This window comes from Anas acuta, chromosome 6, assembly GCF_963932015.1.
Source record: "Anas acuta chromosome 6, bAnaAcu1.1, whole genome shotgun sequence".
In the NCBI taxonomy this organism is placed as follows: domain Eukaryota; kingdom Metazoa; phylum Chordata; class Aves; order Anseriformes; family Anatidae; genus Anas; species Anas acuta.
The window spans coordinates 31,097,237-31,115,812 of NC_088984.1; the positions used below are offsets into that span (position 1 = coordinate 31,097,237).

The 18,576-nt window shown below is 44.4% G+C and overlaps 1 protein-coding gene across 2 annotated transcripts in view; it reads left to right on the plus strand.

The window, feature by feature from the left end:
• The first annotated feature begins 1,569 nt into the window (after positions 1-1,569).
• BARD1 (BRCA1 associated RING domain 1) overlaps positions 1,570-18,576 on the plus strand; it is a 43,938-nt gene continuing 26,931 nt past the window's right edge. Inside the window, exons 1-4 of one of the 2 annotated variants that reach the window (XM_068686334.1) lie at positions 1,570-1,810; positions 1,908-1,964; positions 5,231-5,376; positions 13,122-14,110. In XM_068686334.1, coding sequence (XP_068542435.1) covers positions 1,626-1,810; positions 1,908-1,964; positions 5,231-5,376; positions 13,122-14,110 — 1,377 coding nt within the window. In that variant the 5' untranslated portion in view covers positions 1,570-1,625. The remainder of the gene's footprint in view (positions 1,811-1,907; positions 1,965-5,230; positions 5,377-13,121; positions 14,111-18,576) is intronic. The other variant, XM_068686333.1, reaches the window with a different exon arrangement.

Here is an 18,576-nt window from a genome sequence, read left to right on the forward strand (position 1 = left end):
ATTTTGGTGTGTGAGCATATGATGGGATGCAGCACCATCAGGAGCAAGGGACGTGCTGGTCCCCACCATCATCCTGGTGGTGTTTCAGCCTCTCACACCTCAGCATGCTCCAGATGACCATCCTGAACCCAAGAGACTTCAGGTTTCTGCATCCTGCATGGCGCTGATCTCCTCATGCCTATGACTGGTGTTCTCCTTGTACCTGTGGCTAATATCAGTTGCAAAGACCAATATTTAACCTTCCATAAATGGCCAAAACAGCACCCAAATTTCAGCTGGTGACATCGTACCAACATCTGTTTTCTGCTGCTCTTGCCAGCCAAATTTGCCTGCTCCGCGTCACTTTTGTGATGAAGTTCCCTCAAAGAATAACTCGCTTGCTTTAATCGTGTTTGCACTGAGATTTATGGCGTGATGCTTGCTCACTGGTGGAGCTTCTCAATGCGAAATGTCAGTAAAGCCTGTTATAAATTGCTTCTGGCATTTCTACTCTATCTTTTATTTGGCTGGGAGTATTTCTACCTGAAAGTGATAAATTCTTGCTATAGCTTCTTTATGTGCTTCAGTAATTACACCGTGCAGGGGAGGCGGGGGAGGCTTCCACAGAGGCATCCCGGCAAAAATAGCAGCCCACCAAAAGCAGGAGGTTGGGCTGAGCTGTGAGGCGTTACCGGACATGCAGGCCAGGAAACATAATATATATATATATATATATATATAACAGCAGTGAAACATTCCTACCTAGCTCTGATTGAGGGGCAGGAGAAAGGGAAGAAACAGATATTGGCCATCATGATGGATATGCATGGGTTATATCATGGGCATGGAGCTGAGCCTCCGCTGCACCCATTTTGGGGAGGTTTTTGGGGTACTGGGGATGTTTCAGGGATTGTGGGGCACTGTGATGCCCCTGCTTGCATGTTTCAGGTGTTATTTGGAAAGGAGGTATTTCTGATATGTTAGATTTGTTCGTTATAGACGGGGAGGTGTTGGACAGGGTCCTCTGGTGAGGCTGCACCTTGAGGGCTGTGTTCAGTTTTTGGCCTCTCAGTACCAGAAGGACATCGAGGCCCTGCACTGTGTCCAGAGAAGGGCTATGAAGCTGGTGAAGGGCCTGGAGCACAAGTCCTGTGAGGAGCGGCTGAGGGAACTGCGGATGTTTGGTCTGGAGGAGGCTCGGGGCAGACATTATTTCTCTCAACTGCCTGAAGGGAGGTGTGGGGAGCTGGGGGTCAGCCTCTTCTCACAGGTAACTAGTGATAGGACTAGAAGGAATGGCCTCAAGTTGCACCAGGGGAGGTTCAGGTTGGGAATGAGGAGACATTTCTGTCAGAAAGAGCAGTCAGGCACTGGGACAGGTTGCCCAAGGAGGTGGTGGAGTCACCGTCCCTGGGGGTGTTCAAGGAAAGGTTGGACGTGGTGCTTAGGGACATGGTGACACTGGTATTAGGGGGATGGTTGGACCAGACGATCTTGGAGCTCCTTTCCAGCCGTAATGAGTCTATGACACCGTTAAAGAAGATGCTTCAATCGCTTACACTCCAACCGAGGGGCGTCCCTCCCGCCATTTCCCTCAGCCACCCCGCCCCCGGCCCAGGGCGGGCTCTGGGGGTGCCGCATGCGCGATGGCGGCGGGCGGGCAATTCGGAGCGGCGATGGCGGCGGGGCTCCGTGAGGCGCTGCGCGGCCGCTCCGGCAACCGGCTGGACCCGGGCGGGCAGCCCGGCCCCACGGCACCCCCAGGGCACCCCTGGGCGCTCACCCGAGCCGCGTTGGGGCGGCTGGAGAGGGCGCTGAGCTGCTCCCGCTGGTAACGGGCGCTTCGTCCCTTCTGGTACCGAGCCTCCCCTTCCCCCCCCTTTCTTCCCGCCTTAAAACTAATGGCGCTTTCTTTCCTCCGCCCTCAGCGCAGGGATCCTGAGGGAGCCCGTGTCCCTGGGGCGGTGCGAGCACGTCTTCTGCCTGTGAGTAGCCGGGGGCTTTGGGGGCTGCTGCCCTGCGTCCCTGTGAGGCGGCTGTGGGGGCTGTGGGGTCTGGGGTCAGGCTTTTTGGGGTGCTGGGCGAGGGGTTTGGGGTGTTTGCCCGCTGCTAAGGGCGCCATCAGGCACAGTGGGGTGAGGGTGCACGGCAGCTTGAGGTTCTCTGCATCTTCATCTCCTTAAACAGCATAAATAGCAGCCTGCGTTGCGCCCCCAGGCCTGTCAGTGTAACTTTTCCCATATTCGTGTTTCCTGGCGTCCCGCTAAGCACCTCTGAGGAGGCAGAAGTCGCACAGCCTGTGCTGGGACATCTCCCTGCATTCCCCATACAGGCGGAGAGCCGAACGGCTCCTGCCTCAGGGGAAGGCAGCTGGACCTGGTGGCTCTCCCACATCTCGCTGCTCTTTGTGGTGTACAAAAGCAAACACAGGTACTAAAAAGGTCCGTCATAAACCTGAAACAGTTTTGCTGCACCGCACGGATGTGAACTCTATTAAAATACTACACCTGTTGCAGAGGAGGTGATGGACACTTTCTAATCTCTGCTTCTAAGCCAGTGTAGAGGTTCAGCCTTGCCCCTTGCTAATACTACAGTCACCCTGCCAATAAATGTGGAGGAAAACTCACTCTCTTGCCGTACTGGCAGTGTATTTACTGCCTGCTTCAGCTGCATCTTTCTCATGGGGACTTAAGGTGTTATAGGCCTGAAGACTAAAATAGTAGCAAAGGATACTTCCTTGCTTTTTAATGAGAAAGTGATTAAAGAGCAGGTGCCCTCAGCATCTCCTCCCCTAAGTACAGATCCCAAGGATGCTTGATCCCAAGTACCGATCGAGCAGTTCGTCACGTGTGGGTTCTTGCCCAGCTTAGGCCCCTACTTGCTGCAGAAGGTTCTGCCTTCTGAAGCAGTTCTTTGTGCCTTGCTTTATTTGCACTACCTGCCCACAGAGTACTTTGTGAGATAATCCCCAGGAGCTTGTACAAGCTATAAATACGTTCGTATCTATCTTGTGAAATGTTTCTTTTCATGAGGGATAATGTGAATTCCTGAAGGGTAGCGTAACAGTGGTTTAATAAACATAATTGTAGTTGTTGGGCATCCAAGGCCTGGTGATTTTATTTGGATAATGCTGATGTATTCCAGAGGATGGATTTCAAACACTCGCTATTTGAATTTTTTTTTCTTCTTGGCTTTAGAAGAACTTTCAAGACACCAGAAGATGATGCATGATGCACTTTGCATTGGTGAGGCTGGAAAGAGTAGCCAGTAGGATCCTTAAGCATTCCCCAGCAGCTGTCTTGTGCTCTAGAGAGGGTTTATTTGCCATGACCCCTGTTGTTATACCTGATCCTTTCTTTTCCATTTATCCAGCCTTTTACATCAACATAATGCCTGTTGGTGGTTCAGTCTTGACTTATGGCTGCTCTTTTTAAAATAGGCCTGAGGAAATTTAGGTTAATTTGTTAACAAACAAACCTGGTAGGACATGGGACAGACGTGTAGTATTTGGACATGAACTGCTTTTGATCCATGGCTAAAGAAGCACATTCCTTAATATAATACGCGGGAAGGAGTGGGGTGAATGGCAAGAGCTGGCTTCTGGTGTGTTAAGTGAAACATGTAAAACTAACAAGATGCAATAATTAGGTAGCACCTAATGTAACAGGTTCTCTCTCAGCATGCCTTTCACTATGGGCAGGGATATTTATTGAGATCCATTCCTGCAGTTTTGTATAAGTAACTGCAGCGTTAGTTATGGCTAATGGGTAATGAGTGTAAAAAGCCAACAGCTAGAATAATTAGCAAAAGTCATCGTATAAAAGTCATTCTCTGTTTCTTCTGTGCTACGCTTTACAGACTTGGGAGACCTGAGGCCAGCGTTCCTGGAGAACAGGACCTGGTTGGTTCTCGTTTTTGCTTGAAGTGTCCGTGTCACGAAACAAATGTCAGAGCCAAGAGCTGTGCATCAGCCTCCCTGATCGCAGCAGTGTCTCAGCTCCCGAGGTCCTTTGCACTCTTGGAGCAGGCTGATTACAGTGCAAAGCACAAGCACCTAGCAGCATTTTTTATGTGGCAAATCTTACATCCTTCTGGAAATTAACTGAAGGCAAGATACTTGCGTTTGAGGGAGAGATGCCGGTGCAGAGAATAGTTCTGAAAAAATTCTGGGAACGTATCTGGTAGTTGTGATACTTCTGATGTTGTTAACTGATAATGCTACCAGTTTTGGGGGGTCTGACTGTCAGCTTTGAACCTGACTGCTTTTACAGTCTACGAGCACTGACTTTGATCTTCCTGTTGAGGTCGCAGTGCCGTGGTATTACTTGCATTCTGTTGCTCCAAATGTTTAATATAATCTGCTCACACTTAGTTTTGTACCTCTGGCTAGAATTGTGCATGCTACATGGTGGTAAGTTAATAGACACTTTTCTGAAATTAATTCAGTCTTGGGTATGTGAAACTATAACACACGTTTACTAGAATAAATTGGAACTGAGAAGAAGAAACGTCTTTTGGATGATGCAGCTCAGGTAGCAAAGCATAAGATCCTCTCACTGGCCTAATCAAATGAAGAAAAGATTTTAGCTGATATGAAGGAAGTGGTGTTAGTAAGAAGCTACAAGTGTTTAAACGACCTTAAATAAACCTGTTTCTCCCCCGTGCCCCGCTTTGATCTTCTCCTGACATAAATGCTTTGAAAGACAAGTGATGGAATACTCTGAACACCTGCAGATCCCTGGGGGGCTTCTTAGAGAAAAATGTTCAGACAGGTGAAACTTTTCAATATCAAGAAAATTTTAAGCAGGCAAAAGTGAAAGAGAACTTAGCGTGAGCAGGCTTTCTGTCACTTCTTTTAAAAATATCAGGCTGTAGAAGAATAGCCAGACCTCTTCCTGAGCTGTAAAAAGTGGCACTTTAACAATTATGCTCAAACAGTTGTCTAGAGACAAACGGCAATGGAGCCTCAGCATACCTGGAAAATTTGGATCAGACTGCAACTGTAGGTGTCGTACATTAACCATGGCAGCATTCTGACAAGGATCTGGACTTAGCTTGCTTAATTATGGCTTGTCATTTGCTTTGATAAATGTCCTCTCCTGCATTTGTGACTAACTCGTATGGGCTTTACAACAGTAGTTTGTCAACGTTAAGCTAAGGGATTCTCTCAGCGTTCAGCTGTGGGAAGGTTAATTGCAAGCACTGGAGATAATTTACGCCAAATAATGGATTTTTACTTTTTGACTTTCAGATCTTGTGTGGGCGACTGTGTCGGCGCAGAATGCCCGGTGTGCCACATGCCAGCCTGGGTGCAAGATGTGCAGATAAACCGGCAGCTAGATAACATGATCCAGCTTTGCAGCAAACTGCGGCATCTGTTGGGCGCAGACACCTCGGGTAAGAGCAAATCTGGGTCTCTGACAGCCGCTGAGTCCCGGCCGCTCTGTTTCCTTCCATGTTGAGAATGAGCAGTGCAGCCCTGCTTAAGATTCTGAAAGTCTGTTCCAAACCATGTTTGGAAAACTTGATGTGAAGAGAACTGTCTGTATGGATTGCTTGTTCTTCAAATCTATTTTACTAAGAAATCTGCATGAGCGGGTTATCCATAATTCATTAGAATCTGTCTTTCAAAATTAGATGAAAGTGGGATATATTCCCAAGTCATGTGGCAGTTAGTTGCACACACCAGGGGCACAAGTTGTCATATCCTGTGCTCCTAAGGGAACACAAATGCACACTGGAGAATCACTCACTTCTTTGGGGGGCCCTTTTAAAAGATTAAGGCATATATTATCACACCTCTCACCTACCTGTGCACCAGGACGTGCATGGTGTCCCAGTAATTTTCAGCTGTGGGTTTTTGCACACGGAAAGCCTCTCCTTGCCCCCTGCCTAAAGAGAGAAGGAGGCGAGTCTTAATTCATTTATTTTATTCCAGACCCAAACAATCAGCTAGTCTGCTACAATGGCATTTTGTCACTGCTGACTGTGCTAGAAGATTGCAGAGATTGTGCTCCGGGAATTCATCTCTATCAAATTTCAGGCTGATTGTGAAAGTAGGGAAAAATGAAGTGAAACGAGTGTAGGTGAATGTGTCTCTTCTGTAAGCCCAGAGAGGAGCATTTTATGTAATACCAAGTTTTAGAAAACATTCATTTAGCTGTCAGATGCAGAGAAAGTAATTCTTTCTTCATTGTTGCTTCCTAATGTGTTTGTCTAAATAAAGGATTCTTTTTCTAAGTCTAATCCCATCAGCACCTTCGTGTTCAATAACGATGTAGCTCATTATTGGCATCAAAATAGATTGAAGTGATGAGACTGGAAGCCGATGTCCAACTGCATAGGAATACATTTTATAGAGATATAAAATCTTCCGGAGCATAGAAAACTGTAGATGATAGCTTAAATGGGATTTCAGGGAAACAGTTTAAGTGGTGAAGGCTTGTTGAAAATCTAGCTGCAGGAGAATCTCTGAGAAGAGCTACTTGTAATGCTAAAATGCAGCATTTAACATACAGCCTGTTACGATTATTGATACTGTTTAGACGTTTTGCAGAACTTATGGCTGGAGTAACTCTTACAAATTGGTCTGAAATTTCACTGTGCTACAAGTTAAATAATGCATTCAGTCCCATAGCTCTTTGAAAACAAGCTTTGTGTGGTGTGGCTAAAGCACAGAGCAAGATGAGGTCCTTTTATCGTTCCTTAACGTGATATCACAATTTTTATTGTGACTTAAAGGCTGGCTCAAAATGGAAGCTTACAAGCGTTTTATTTGGAGCTAAAATTATGAGCTCATGTGGGAGCTTTCTGTCGTACTTAGTCTTTGCCCTGTATTAACATCAGTGGTCTTCTGGATGTTTTGTAGTGAGGATAAGGGGAAAAATCTCCCAACTTCATTGCCGTGAATGGTTCAGACACAGGTAAATGAGCACAGCTCTAACAACAATCAGTTGTCTCGTACTATGGCAAATCACAGGATGCTGTAGCTTCAGGTTTCTGAGAGCAAATCCTTCAGGAAGGTTTGTCACTCATATCTTTGGCAAATCTGTCACTTCCCATAGACGTATGTCTTGAACTTAATATATACAAAGTGAAATATGTTTGAGTTTGGAGAATCGGGGCTTTTCTTGTTCAAAAGCTGCTTTCAAGTTCTTACAGCACTACTTTTGCTATGTTCCCGTCAACGATGTTTTCTTCTCTCCTTCTGTTAGAAGGTCAGAAATTGTATTTTTATCTTCCAGTCAAAGAGGCACACTAAAAAAAAACAATCCTTCTATGGAGGAAAGGAAATGAAGCAGTTGAAAAGGAGTTGAAATGGGGATCTCTTCATATATTTGTTTTTTCTGTTTTGCGTATTTATGTGTCTAGTTTTGAGACAATTGTAGCTTTTCTAGAGGCATTTGTCTGAGAATGTTGTTGTTGACACTGAAGTTTCTGATGCAAATGAGTCACACTAACCTTTTTTAATCCGAGAAGACGGGTCTTGGAGCCTAGTAAGATCCATGTGTTGTCTTCAGAAATGCACAGAACTGCTATGGCTGAAATGGATAGATTTAAGCTCACACATTGAACACTTCAAGTGTAAAAATCCATGTACCCAGCTGGTTCCACGGTGTACGTGAAGAGAGATCTCACCTGGTGCTCTGCTGGGATAAGGTAGGATAAGGATAGTTTATTTTGGTTGTTGTAAAAAGCAGCAGCAATTCAGGACAGTTTGCACAAAGCAGCTCATGCTTCCCTTTTAAAGGGAAACACAAGAGGTGACACTCCAGAATACTGTTGAGGGATCTCTGGAGAGGAACTGGCAAACAGAAGGGACCTGGAATTGGCTAGAAAATAAATGCAAACTATCGGTAGCAAATTCTGAATCTAAAAACTAATTAATTCATTTGAGATGTTAGACCCGTAGCATGTAGCAAGGGAAGAAGAGCAGCCTGCCCTTCTCACTGTCCGCCTCTGTACCTTTACAAGGATGGTGGGAATCCAACTGGTTTCATAGATGGGATATCTGCACCCCAGCCTTTAGCTCTAATGTTGCCAAGTCCAAGACATCTTGAGAATTGTGGCTGATGGGATAACAGCTTCATAGGTGCCAATTCAGCAAAAGCCACTAAGGTTTTTGGAGGCAGGCTAGCTTAATAAATAATTAAAATCCTCACAACCAAAGAAACCAACCAACCAACCACAACAGAAGGGGATTTTTTTCCCTGGGACTTTTGTTGGTGGACTTACAGGTGAGAAAATAAAGTCAGGATTGGACAGTCTGCTGTTGCTTAAAGTTATTATTACTATTATTATTTATTTTTTTCTCAGCTTAGCTAGAATAACTCACTAACAAAGCCTTGGTGTTGTTTATCAACACAAAAGACAGGAGAAAAGGGAATGCTTCTTCTCTGTATAGACCTGGATGTTTGAAGCATTGAGAGATGGCAAGGACCAAGGTTGAGAAACTTACATGGACCAAGGTCTGTGGCAAGGCATTGTGTTGGCTCTTCGTTTTGTGCCTTTATTATGGAACAAGCATTCATTCCACATACTTCAAATGCACTAGCTTTGGAAACCATTGTTGATATCGTTATATTTTTATTAGCAAGGCCAGCATTTCAGTCTAAGCAGCATTCTCTTCCTCAAGACAGAGGAGGAAGGGCTTAAACCAGATTGGGAGAAGTGCCATTGTGAATGTTGACAGAGCGGTTTAGGACATTATCACCATTTTTGATGAGATGTGTTTGAATCTTCCAGTTTCATTTCAGTGCTGGACAAACACAAACAAATTTGTGTTACTTTATGTTGAAACAGCCTTGGACATGCAAGCAATTAGCTACAGCACGCCAAGCATACCAGCTCAAATTAGGCTGGTAAATCTGCACGGGCATGCCTCGCTGTCCAAAGTTTCATTCATACAGTTCTTAATTGCTGGTTTTAATAGAGAAAATCTATTTTTTGTTGTTGTATTTTTTTTTTAAAGCTCAGTTTTTCTAAAGAATTTTCCTACCTTATGTGAAAAATACCCCAATGAAATGTATGTTGAAAGGAACCTTGCTGGCAACAACATGTAGTCAGTTGTGGCAACATCAGATGGAGAAGTAATCTTTTAATTCATGGTTTATTTATCTCAGAATAAGTTCCAAATTGGAAGGGTGTTGTTTTTTTTTTGTATTTTTTTTTTTTTAGTCTGGCCAGGAAAGTATCAAGAATGCTTTATTTTATAGAACTAAGAACATGTTTGATTAAAACCTCCAACTTGTGGAAGTACTCTGTGGCTTATCACTTACACATTTTGCAGATGTCTCCAAACTTTCTAGCAGAGAGATGATAGCATCTTTCTCCCAAGAGCATGGTTATTTTTGTAACAGCTGATGATCAGTATTAATAATATAGGTATTATTCCACTTCTAATCTTGTGCAGGGTAGAAGCGTCCCTGTCTCCTTTGGGAGGAGGAAAAAACATTAATCTTTGGATTATTTCACTCTCTTGTCTACCTTCCTGCAGAATTTGCAAGGCTTCCACCCCCCCCCCCCATACTATTTCTGATTCTCTTTTCAAGTGAAACTTACTCCTTGCATTTACTCTACAATATATAAAATTACAGTAATTACGGTGGGTAATTAGTAAGAACTTGTTGAATCATGGACATAGTATCTAGCATACTAGAGGTGAAGGCGGTTCATTGACAGATGCTCTTGAAAACGAGTTTCTAAATACTTCAGATGTTTGGGTGGTATTCTTTAGGAAGGAATTGCCGTAAATTATCCCAACAACCACTTGGAGGTGATTTTACTTCATTCTTTATAATGTCATCTGCCTCACTCCAACAGTCACAAAGCGTGTTATTTTTCTTGCCCCCCATCCTCTTGTACACAGCTAGAACTTCGCAGGTGTTGGTCAAATCTTCTGAAGCTTGTGTTGATGCCTGTGGACAGGAGGAGAAATTAACTTTTGATTAGCCTTTATAGTATCACAGTTGAGTTTCTCATTTCCTGACGTGGAGGGGAGGACGCTGAACTCCTGTTGTAAGGGACTGCACTGCGTTTCATGTGTGCTGTGACATTTTTCATAATAGCTAAAGCTGAGTTTTTTGAATAGCTGGAATTTCTCCCTCCCCCCCTCCCCTCCCCCCCGTGTTGAATACTTAACTTGCAAAATAATCATTCTTCAGTGAAGGCACTAATGTTGCACAGATGGTACCAAAGCACTTCCCTTTGATTTTTAATAAGGGACTAGTTTGTCAAAGAGATTTCTCAACTTCTGTTCTGAAACCCATAATAGAGAATAATTTGAAAGGCACACAATGTGCATCATTATATTCCTTTGATGCAGATTAATGATAGCTAAACCACATTTTCTAATTGCTCCTTTTTTCCTGCTCTAGTCTGTTATTGCACTACAGCAAAACTTGGAAATGTAGTTCTCCAGTTGCAAGGCACCACACATCTCCTATTTTTTGTCTACTCTCAGCCCTTTCAATACTCAAGAAATTGAATTCTATTAACTGTTAGCATTAAGAAACTTGTGTTTGTTGTGTGCAAAGAAGCCTAATTTAGAAAGCATTTAGTTAATAGTGTGTATATGGATGTTATGGTTAATGTGTAGTCATTGGTAAGTAAATAAATTGCATTTTTTTTAGGCTGGTTCTGATACTGCTATTGTGGATACTCTTTACACCAGTGCAAATGCTTAAAATAGAGAATTAGTAAGTCATGCTCCACTGATTTACCTTGTCTCAATGAATCTCTAAAAATAAATTTATGGGGAAACTTGTTATGTATTAATAAGCCAATTAAATCTTAATCATCCACAGTCACTTTTTCATCCCTGTTGAGATGCAGGCTCCGTTGATTGGCTTCCAACTTGGAGACAGGAAAGAATTCCTTTGGATCAATTTTTCTACGAGCAATTTTCTCTGAAGGTAGTTGAACTGAGCGCACTTAGCTACCAGATAATGCCCTCTTTCTATAAACGAACATTTACATATTAAACTGTAACAGCTTCCTTTTAGTTTCTCAGCACTGCCTTTTTCTCTCCCGGCTCACAGTCCCTTGAAGGACAGGATTTTCAGGGAGGGCAGATCTGCCGTTTGTCCTTATTACCTTTGGAGACATCAAACATCCTGGCAGAAGTAGCAGGAGCTTCCCTAGGTTTGCACAGCCAGCCTCTGGATGCATGCAGGGAGATCTTTGCAGTCTAGATGGCCTTTTAGGCATGTTCCCGAGTGCTTCCCCTGTTCTTTTCCATGGCAAGTGGTTGCATGTGAGGAAAAATAATCCCAGAAAAGCATTCATTTGGTGTATTTTCAGCAGGTTTTTAGTAACCTGGCTGGTAAGTCCCCACTGAGCAACCAGCAATGAGCAGATCCGTTTAAGAACCCTCATGGTTGATTTTTCACAAGCTTTCTGGCTGCCAGAAGTGGCATATACAGAGCTTCCAGTGTAAATACTTAATTGTGTTACGCTGCTTTAGATCCTACATCTGAAGGACAGCGCCTTTGATTGCATTTGTCTCTTGACTTTCAAGTCTTAGCGTGCTCTACACATCAAAAAGAATTCTGGCCATCACCAAATTGTCGGACAAATTACTTTTGCAGGCTGATTTCATTCTTGTTCCTTACTTGGAGATGACTGATAGTCCTAGCAAGGTAAATATTTTAGAAGGGAATCGCTGGTTGTGTAAACAGTGCAGGCAAGACAAGTAAATAGTAACTGTCTTATATTTTGCATCTGTTTGCAATCAAGCTCTTTTTTTTTCCCCGACATTATTGTCAGAATGAAATTGGATATGATATCTTCCTGAAGGCTGGCGAGTTATGAGATTTCAGCCTCCATTTCAGTCCTTTTATTCTGCTTGCACCAAGCCCAGCCCTGAAGGAAAAGCAAATAGCTGCAGTTCTGTACTTGGCAATTATCTTGCCTGTACGGTGTGTTTTTTGTTAAATAACTAAATGATTGATTAGCTTGCCTCAAGCTCTATTCTTAAAGACACTTTTGGTCTGATGCCTTGCATATCCCTCTAGCTAAATCTCCTCGTGCCTCGGAACCTATTTTAATTCAAGGAGTAAGTAGGTTAGTTTAAATCAAAAACGAGGAAACGTTCAACCTTGAAACGTTCCTTTCAAAGAAAAATGTGAGCGTGCTGTGCCCTGTCTTGGCGTCCTGGTACAGGAGAGACCTGGAGCTCCAGGAGCAAGCCCAGCGAAGGGCTGCAGAAATGATGAAGGGACTGGAGCAGCTCTCCTGGAGGAGAGGCTGAGCGAGCTGGGACTGTTCAGCCTGGAGAAAAGAAGGCTCAGGGACAATCTCCTCCATGTGTGAAGGTGATTTTGTGATTCGGTGGCCACTGAGGGGATGCCTGTAGCCCTTGGTCTCAGCTGCTGCTTCATGTACAGGGTGTTCCTCTGTCATCTTGGCTATTGATTTGCTATATGCTGTGCAGTGTGACTTATGAAACTGTTCTATTGCATATTTTTAAAGTGTTTGAGATCATAACAAAAAAAAAAAATAATTACTTGGAGCTATTTACTACCAAGAAGTAAGGGATGAAACAAGAGGACAAATTGCTTGTAGGTTTTGTGTATTCCTCTGACTCACCTCCTGCATCTGTAGAATTAGCCAACCTTTGTCAGGAACGTTTAACATTGGTATAAGCATTTTGGTTTTGATTGATTACAGTTACTCTTTGTGTTTTTCTTCAGATGAACTGTAATATCTCTTTAGGAAATTGTTTCTGTGCTCTTGTATACGTGCAGAGGCTACTTTGTTAAACCTGCTGCCAAAAGACCGCTGGGGGAGGGAAGCAGTTTCTCTCCTCTGTACAATTTGGTCAGAAAACCCGTGTGCACATGCTGCCCTCTGAACCCAGAGAGCTGATGGCATTCCTCTGCCTGGATGCTCGCCTGCCCAGCAGATAGCTCTAGCTGCACTGGGATCCCCAAACTCCAGTGTTTTTTTTCTTCTTCTGTTGGCAGTGCCAGTTGTTTGCAAGCCATTGCGTGTCTTCAGAAGAAATGAAGGCAATCAGAGGTTCTATTTACTAACATGTCATCGGCTATCACGGTTGTTGTTATTCTGATCTCTTTTCTTCCTTTGAGGTGTTCTGCTGAAGAGTACTCTAAATTATTTTTCCTCTTCCCTTCTCCACTTAGATTCAACAGAATGTATATCCACACCAACAGGCTCCGACTCTGGGAACAAGAGTAAGAAGGAACAGATAAAAATGTGGTTCAGCCCGAGAAGCAGGAAGATTCGGTGCATCCTGAACAAGGGTCAGCCTAAGACTAAAGGCGATGGCCCTTGCCAAGACCCATCTTCAGCTTATCATTTCTTTCCTTCCCCTCCTCAAGAAAAACCCAAGCCAACAAAAAAGCCAGTGCAGAGGCAGAGTAAGAAGACGAAGAAAAAACATCTAGCAGACATCAACAAAGTGTGGGGCCTAGGGAAACCTGAGCAGAAAGGAGGAGCTGAGGAGAAGACTTCCAAGGAAAAGTGTGTGACCATTTGTAGCCAGCCAGTTGTCCTGTGCACTCCAGAGCCTGATAGCCCCGAAGAGACGCTTCCACAGGAGCCTCTAAAGGAAGCTGACTCCAGCACAAACGTGGAGAAATTAGAAATTTCACCAGAGGTAAAATCCTCAGAGGAGAAAGATAACAGCTTGGATGCCTGTCCTGCACATGTCAGCAAGAAAATAACTTGTGTTACGGAGGAATCCCCATCGATAGGAAATGAAACTACGCCTTTGAAACGTGGAAGGGAGCAATCCAGCCTCCCAGTTTCATCTCAGACTAAAAGGTCCCGAAGAGCTGAGGGGAGCAGCAGTGGGAGTGCAGGCAGGCAGGCAGCTTGCTTGGAGGAGTCGCCTCAGGGCAGCCCCATCTCCCAAGCGACTGAACCCAAGACACCCGTTCAGGTTTCCTCCTCCGGATCAAAGCTCGCTGGCACTGCGATGAAGACAAGAAACTCTGCAGCAATGAGTCCTTCGTTTCCCAAATCTCCCTCTACTCCCTCTACTTCCAAGGCGTGTAGTCAAGTAGGAACACCACACAGCCCTTCTGTGTTCAAGTCCCCTGGTGGAGCTAATGCGGTTGCCCGAAGGAATTACAAAGGAGAGACTTTGCTCCACGTCGCTTCCATCAAGGTAGGGCTGTCATCTTCTGTCTCAGCTCTAAATGGGTCTAAAAAGATGGTGTTGTATTTAAAAATATCCTGAAAACCACTTCACTGCGTCCTGGCTTTGTGGGGAAAGCTCACTCTGGGGTCTTTGTGTTTAGTGAGGAGCTTGCAACCTCTTTCTGTGCCTTCAGAAAGAAATGGCTGTTGGAATGATCAAAGATGTTATACCAGAGAATCTCGGTGTATCACAGTGTCAGTTCTGCCTTTGGGCTCTGGGAAGCGATACCCATTCCAATGTTATGGCTTCCTGTGCTGGGAAGGGGTCTCTGTGACCTTTTGCAAGGAGTATTAATAGGAACTCCAGATCTCCCTGAGTGATCTCGTTCGGTTTAACTTGACCTGGTCAGTCCATCAGGGCAGGATTTGAATTACTGACATGAAGATGACCGTGCAATTTCAGTCAGTTTTTTGTAATCACTGAGATCCCCATCGGACGATAGTGGCAGCTCAGGAGGCTCAAAAAACGGCACCACGGGATTTCCATGCTAAGCCCTGTGCTGTCCTCACAAGGGAGAGGGAGCACGAGCAGAGCTGAGCTATTCTCAGGAGACTTTTTGCTTTTATGTAGGATCAATATTATTCAGTGACACCTGCTACTCACCTCACTGCGAGTTACTGGCCTAGCCAAATTCTGCGGGGATAAAACACTGCAGGCTTTGCCCTTTGCAAGGGTTAGCCTTCCCTCTTACTGCTTAAAAGCTACACACACGTGGGGTAAGCTGAAAGCTTACAGTCAGACTCATCAAACGCATTAATATGGCAGCTCTTTTCTGCGAGGGCATCGCAAAGAATTTGTATTCTGGCAATTTGAATGTACTTTGTGCTAAATCATAATATAGAAATAGCGTCTTGTTAATAAACTGCCTGTGCTGGTAGAATTGATTCACCTATAAGCGTCCTGACATTTATACAGCACTTCTATTTGTCGAGACAAAGGCTGTTCTTGATAAATAACTGTGTCCTCTTTCAAAGGCACTCTAATAAGCCACTCCTGCTGCACATGAGACCTTTTTAAATGGAAGTGGCAGCTGGGCTGAGTTGAGTTCAAATCTCTTACTCGATGCCATTAATACTGAATTAGGGAGGAGAAAATGAAACATTGTCCTCATAGGACTCAAGAGCTTTAAAGGATAGATCTTGCCACTTCTCTTCATAAGGCTTCTGTATTCCTCTTTATTAAAGCACTGTTTACAAATTATTCTTCCCCAACTTTCTGGGAATTTCTAAAGAATACTGTTGCGACTGGTTGCAAAAGCTGAGCTGCCTTGACAAGTCTTCACACAGGTGTGGCTTCCAGCACCACACCCCATCCTTCTGTGGCACACAAGTTCCTCATCGCAGAAAGGAGAGCATCGCTGCAGCCTGCTGTGAGACTCGGGGTAGAGTGATGTGCCAGGCTTTGCATTGCAGAGCGTTTTGAAGATAAAGGAGGAAAAATTAGGCAGTGGGTGCTGTAGAGGCAAATAAACATGGTACAGCTGGCCAAGGTTGGTAGTGTAGCCTCTCGGGACTGGTGCAGGGCTACATTCTGCCTCAGTGGGCTGAAACGCTGAGCTCCAGCTGTGCTGGAGGCAGTGGGGTGGGCAGGCACCTGAATAAATGCTATTTCAGTCCTGTGAGTGAATTCATTTGGGTTTCTTTTTTAACGTTTTCAATCGTTGAGCAAGAGGGGAAGTAGTTTCTGTTCCTCACTGGCTCGGCTGTGTAAAGCTTCTTTGTTTGTACTGAGATGCTCTTTGGTAAAGGCATGGTTAACTAACTAGGGCTCTCGGGTGATCCCAAAGTTACCATATCCCTTTAAATCTAGTTAAAATAAGGTGAGGAGAGTGGTCCTTTGGTTTTGGTCTTAATTTCCTTGTATCAGTTTCTAGCTACTAAACTTTTGATGCAACTGAGAAAGCTCTTTTGTTGTGTGAACCTCAGCTCCTTGTCTGTAAAAGCAGGTAATACGGATGAGGAGACGTGAGGACTGGGTCTTTCCAGAGAACTACTTGTGATGGAGTTTGCTAATTTTTACTTTGCACAGCAGTGAATAGGTAATAGTGGTTCATCACCACGAATCTGCTGGGAGCGTGTGCCAACTGCAAGAAAACCTCTTATTGCATGCAAGTGTCTTCATTATAAGCCGAGTGTTGCTAGATTGCTAGGTGCAGGAGCCTTGCTATTACACGTAACAAGTGCCAGGGCTGATGAATGTGTTCTCAAAGAAGCTGGTCTTGAAAATACTGGGTTTTATCCTGTATGTATATTCCCATTGTGCCTTTAAAAATAGTCCTGTCAGATCTTTGGCTTCCAGAAGTTTTTCTGGAAGCCAAAGTTTTTCCAGAAGTTTTTCTCTTCCAGTTGTGCTACAGGTGGATTTTTCTCCTTGTTTCCACAGCCAGCAATATTTTTCCCTGTGTGTAGTGAGAAACAGTCTTAGAACAGCCACCCTGTCCCCAAAGTGAAACAGTCTTATTCTCTAGGACTCAATTAATTAGAAAAATAAATATCTATACCATTTTCATTAGCTGTTAGGGTCTAATACTCTGAATGTAACGAAAGCTCATCAACTTTTTTCTTCCTTAAAAGATAATTAACAACGTTACGGGGCATTAAAATTAAGTGTATTGTGCTGTTTCAACCAGTTCTGAGGGATTGTCCCCATTTACTACTCTTACCCGAGTGAGAAGCTCAGCGAAACCAGAACGGTTCTCGAGAAAGATTCCAGCGTGGGTGAGCTCCACGCAGGGTTACCCAACTAGCTTGAAATAAACGTGTCTCTTCCCACAGCAGACAGCAGTTGTGTTCATCTTCCTCCATGGTCATTAATGGTAAAAACTTCCAATTAGGAAGGATGCAAAACGTGACCTCCTGCACTCCTAATATTCTAAACTGGTGGTAGGTTGTCTCCATCAGCCCTTCCCTATAACAGTGTTTTTTCCCCAATAAAATAATGAGTTGTTCACAGTGCCAGCTCTTACACATGTGACAATTAATTGCAGCACAGTATGATTTACCTAGTTAGTACAGAGTCTTAAATTTAGTGCAGAAATCATTTTTTTTGTACTTTGGTACAGCATTTCAGGTCTTGGTCGTGGCTGCCTTTCTTCTGCCCAGCCCGAGTGGGGTTGCTGGGGCTGGGCAGGGAGGAATGAGGAGGAAGGAGGGCACCAGGGTGGCTGGGAGAAGGTTTTGGCTTTTGTTTCCAGCCAGAAGGACCAGTTGTGGTTGCCTCCTGCTCCGAGAGCCCTTTAGATCTGGCAGCTCTGGCTGGGAGGGATTTCAGGAGGCTTCACCTGTGGTCAGCACGCACTGCTGGACCCTTCATATTCATTATACTTAGCTCTGCAATAACTATTAGATAATTCCTTGCGAGCCTGGGAGGCTGTTCTTCCTTTTTATTGCTTTGTTACTAGCTGTGTCACAGACATCAGAGCGCGAAGGGAGGTGTTGTGAGCATCAGCTACCACCACATCGACTGGGATCCTTTTCCAGGTATCGCTGCCCGAGCCAGCTGTGCAATCCCTTGCTTTTGGTACCAGCCACGCACACATCTCACACGTGGGTATGGAAACGTGGTGACAATTATTTCAAAGTGCTGCTGGCACAGTTCTGACCAAACCGCTCCCAGGAGCAGGGCCAGTGACAGTGGGCTGAAGTTTGGTTCAGTGATGAGCTGCGTCACGGGGTCTGGTGTCAGCCAGGCATCCTTGGCTGTCCAGGAGATCTCGTTTGGAGAGGTTCTTGCAGGGAAAGCTCTTGGAGAGATGCTCTGCTTTTGGTAGACAGTCACTTGTATATTTTTAGGGACCTAAGAGGTGTATAGGACAGCAGCACCCTGTTGCTGACTTCTGTTTTTCCACCTGGAGCAGCCAGTAGGTGTTGTTTGGTTTGTATTTTCTTAGATCAGTTTTTGCCTTCCCAGTCTGATTCTTACTTCTGTTTTTTTCAGCTGCTGCTGATGATTAGTGCAGCTTTTTTGAGCTTATCAAGGGCGTTTCAGGATGTTTCAGGTTGTCAGGTACCCAGCTGCACTTGGAGGATGCCAGCTGCATGTCTCAAGGATGTTCCAGGCTCCCAGGCCAGCAGACATCTTCCTCTCAGTATCTTTCCTCTTATAACCAGATTGCCTTTACGGTTGCTCCTGTCGTGGATAGAGAAATAATTTCTCTAAATCTGAGGTGAGAAGCTCCCTGTTTCCTGGAAACAGTCGGAGCATTCACAATTACTCTGTAATTCACTTTTTGTCCTCTTTAACCACTTAGCGTGAGCTGTAAATAACCTAGTTTTCCTCCTGCTGTGCCATATCCTAACAAGCAAATGTATTTGGGTTTGAAAGGTGTTTTTTCTCATTTGTTTGACCTAAAGCTTGAAGTTTCTCATTTACCTTTGCAAACAAAGGGAGAAGCACTCGGTTGATGTGGTGCAGCTTTTTAGCTGCCTTCATCT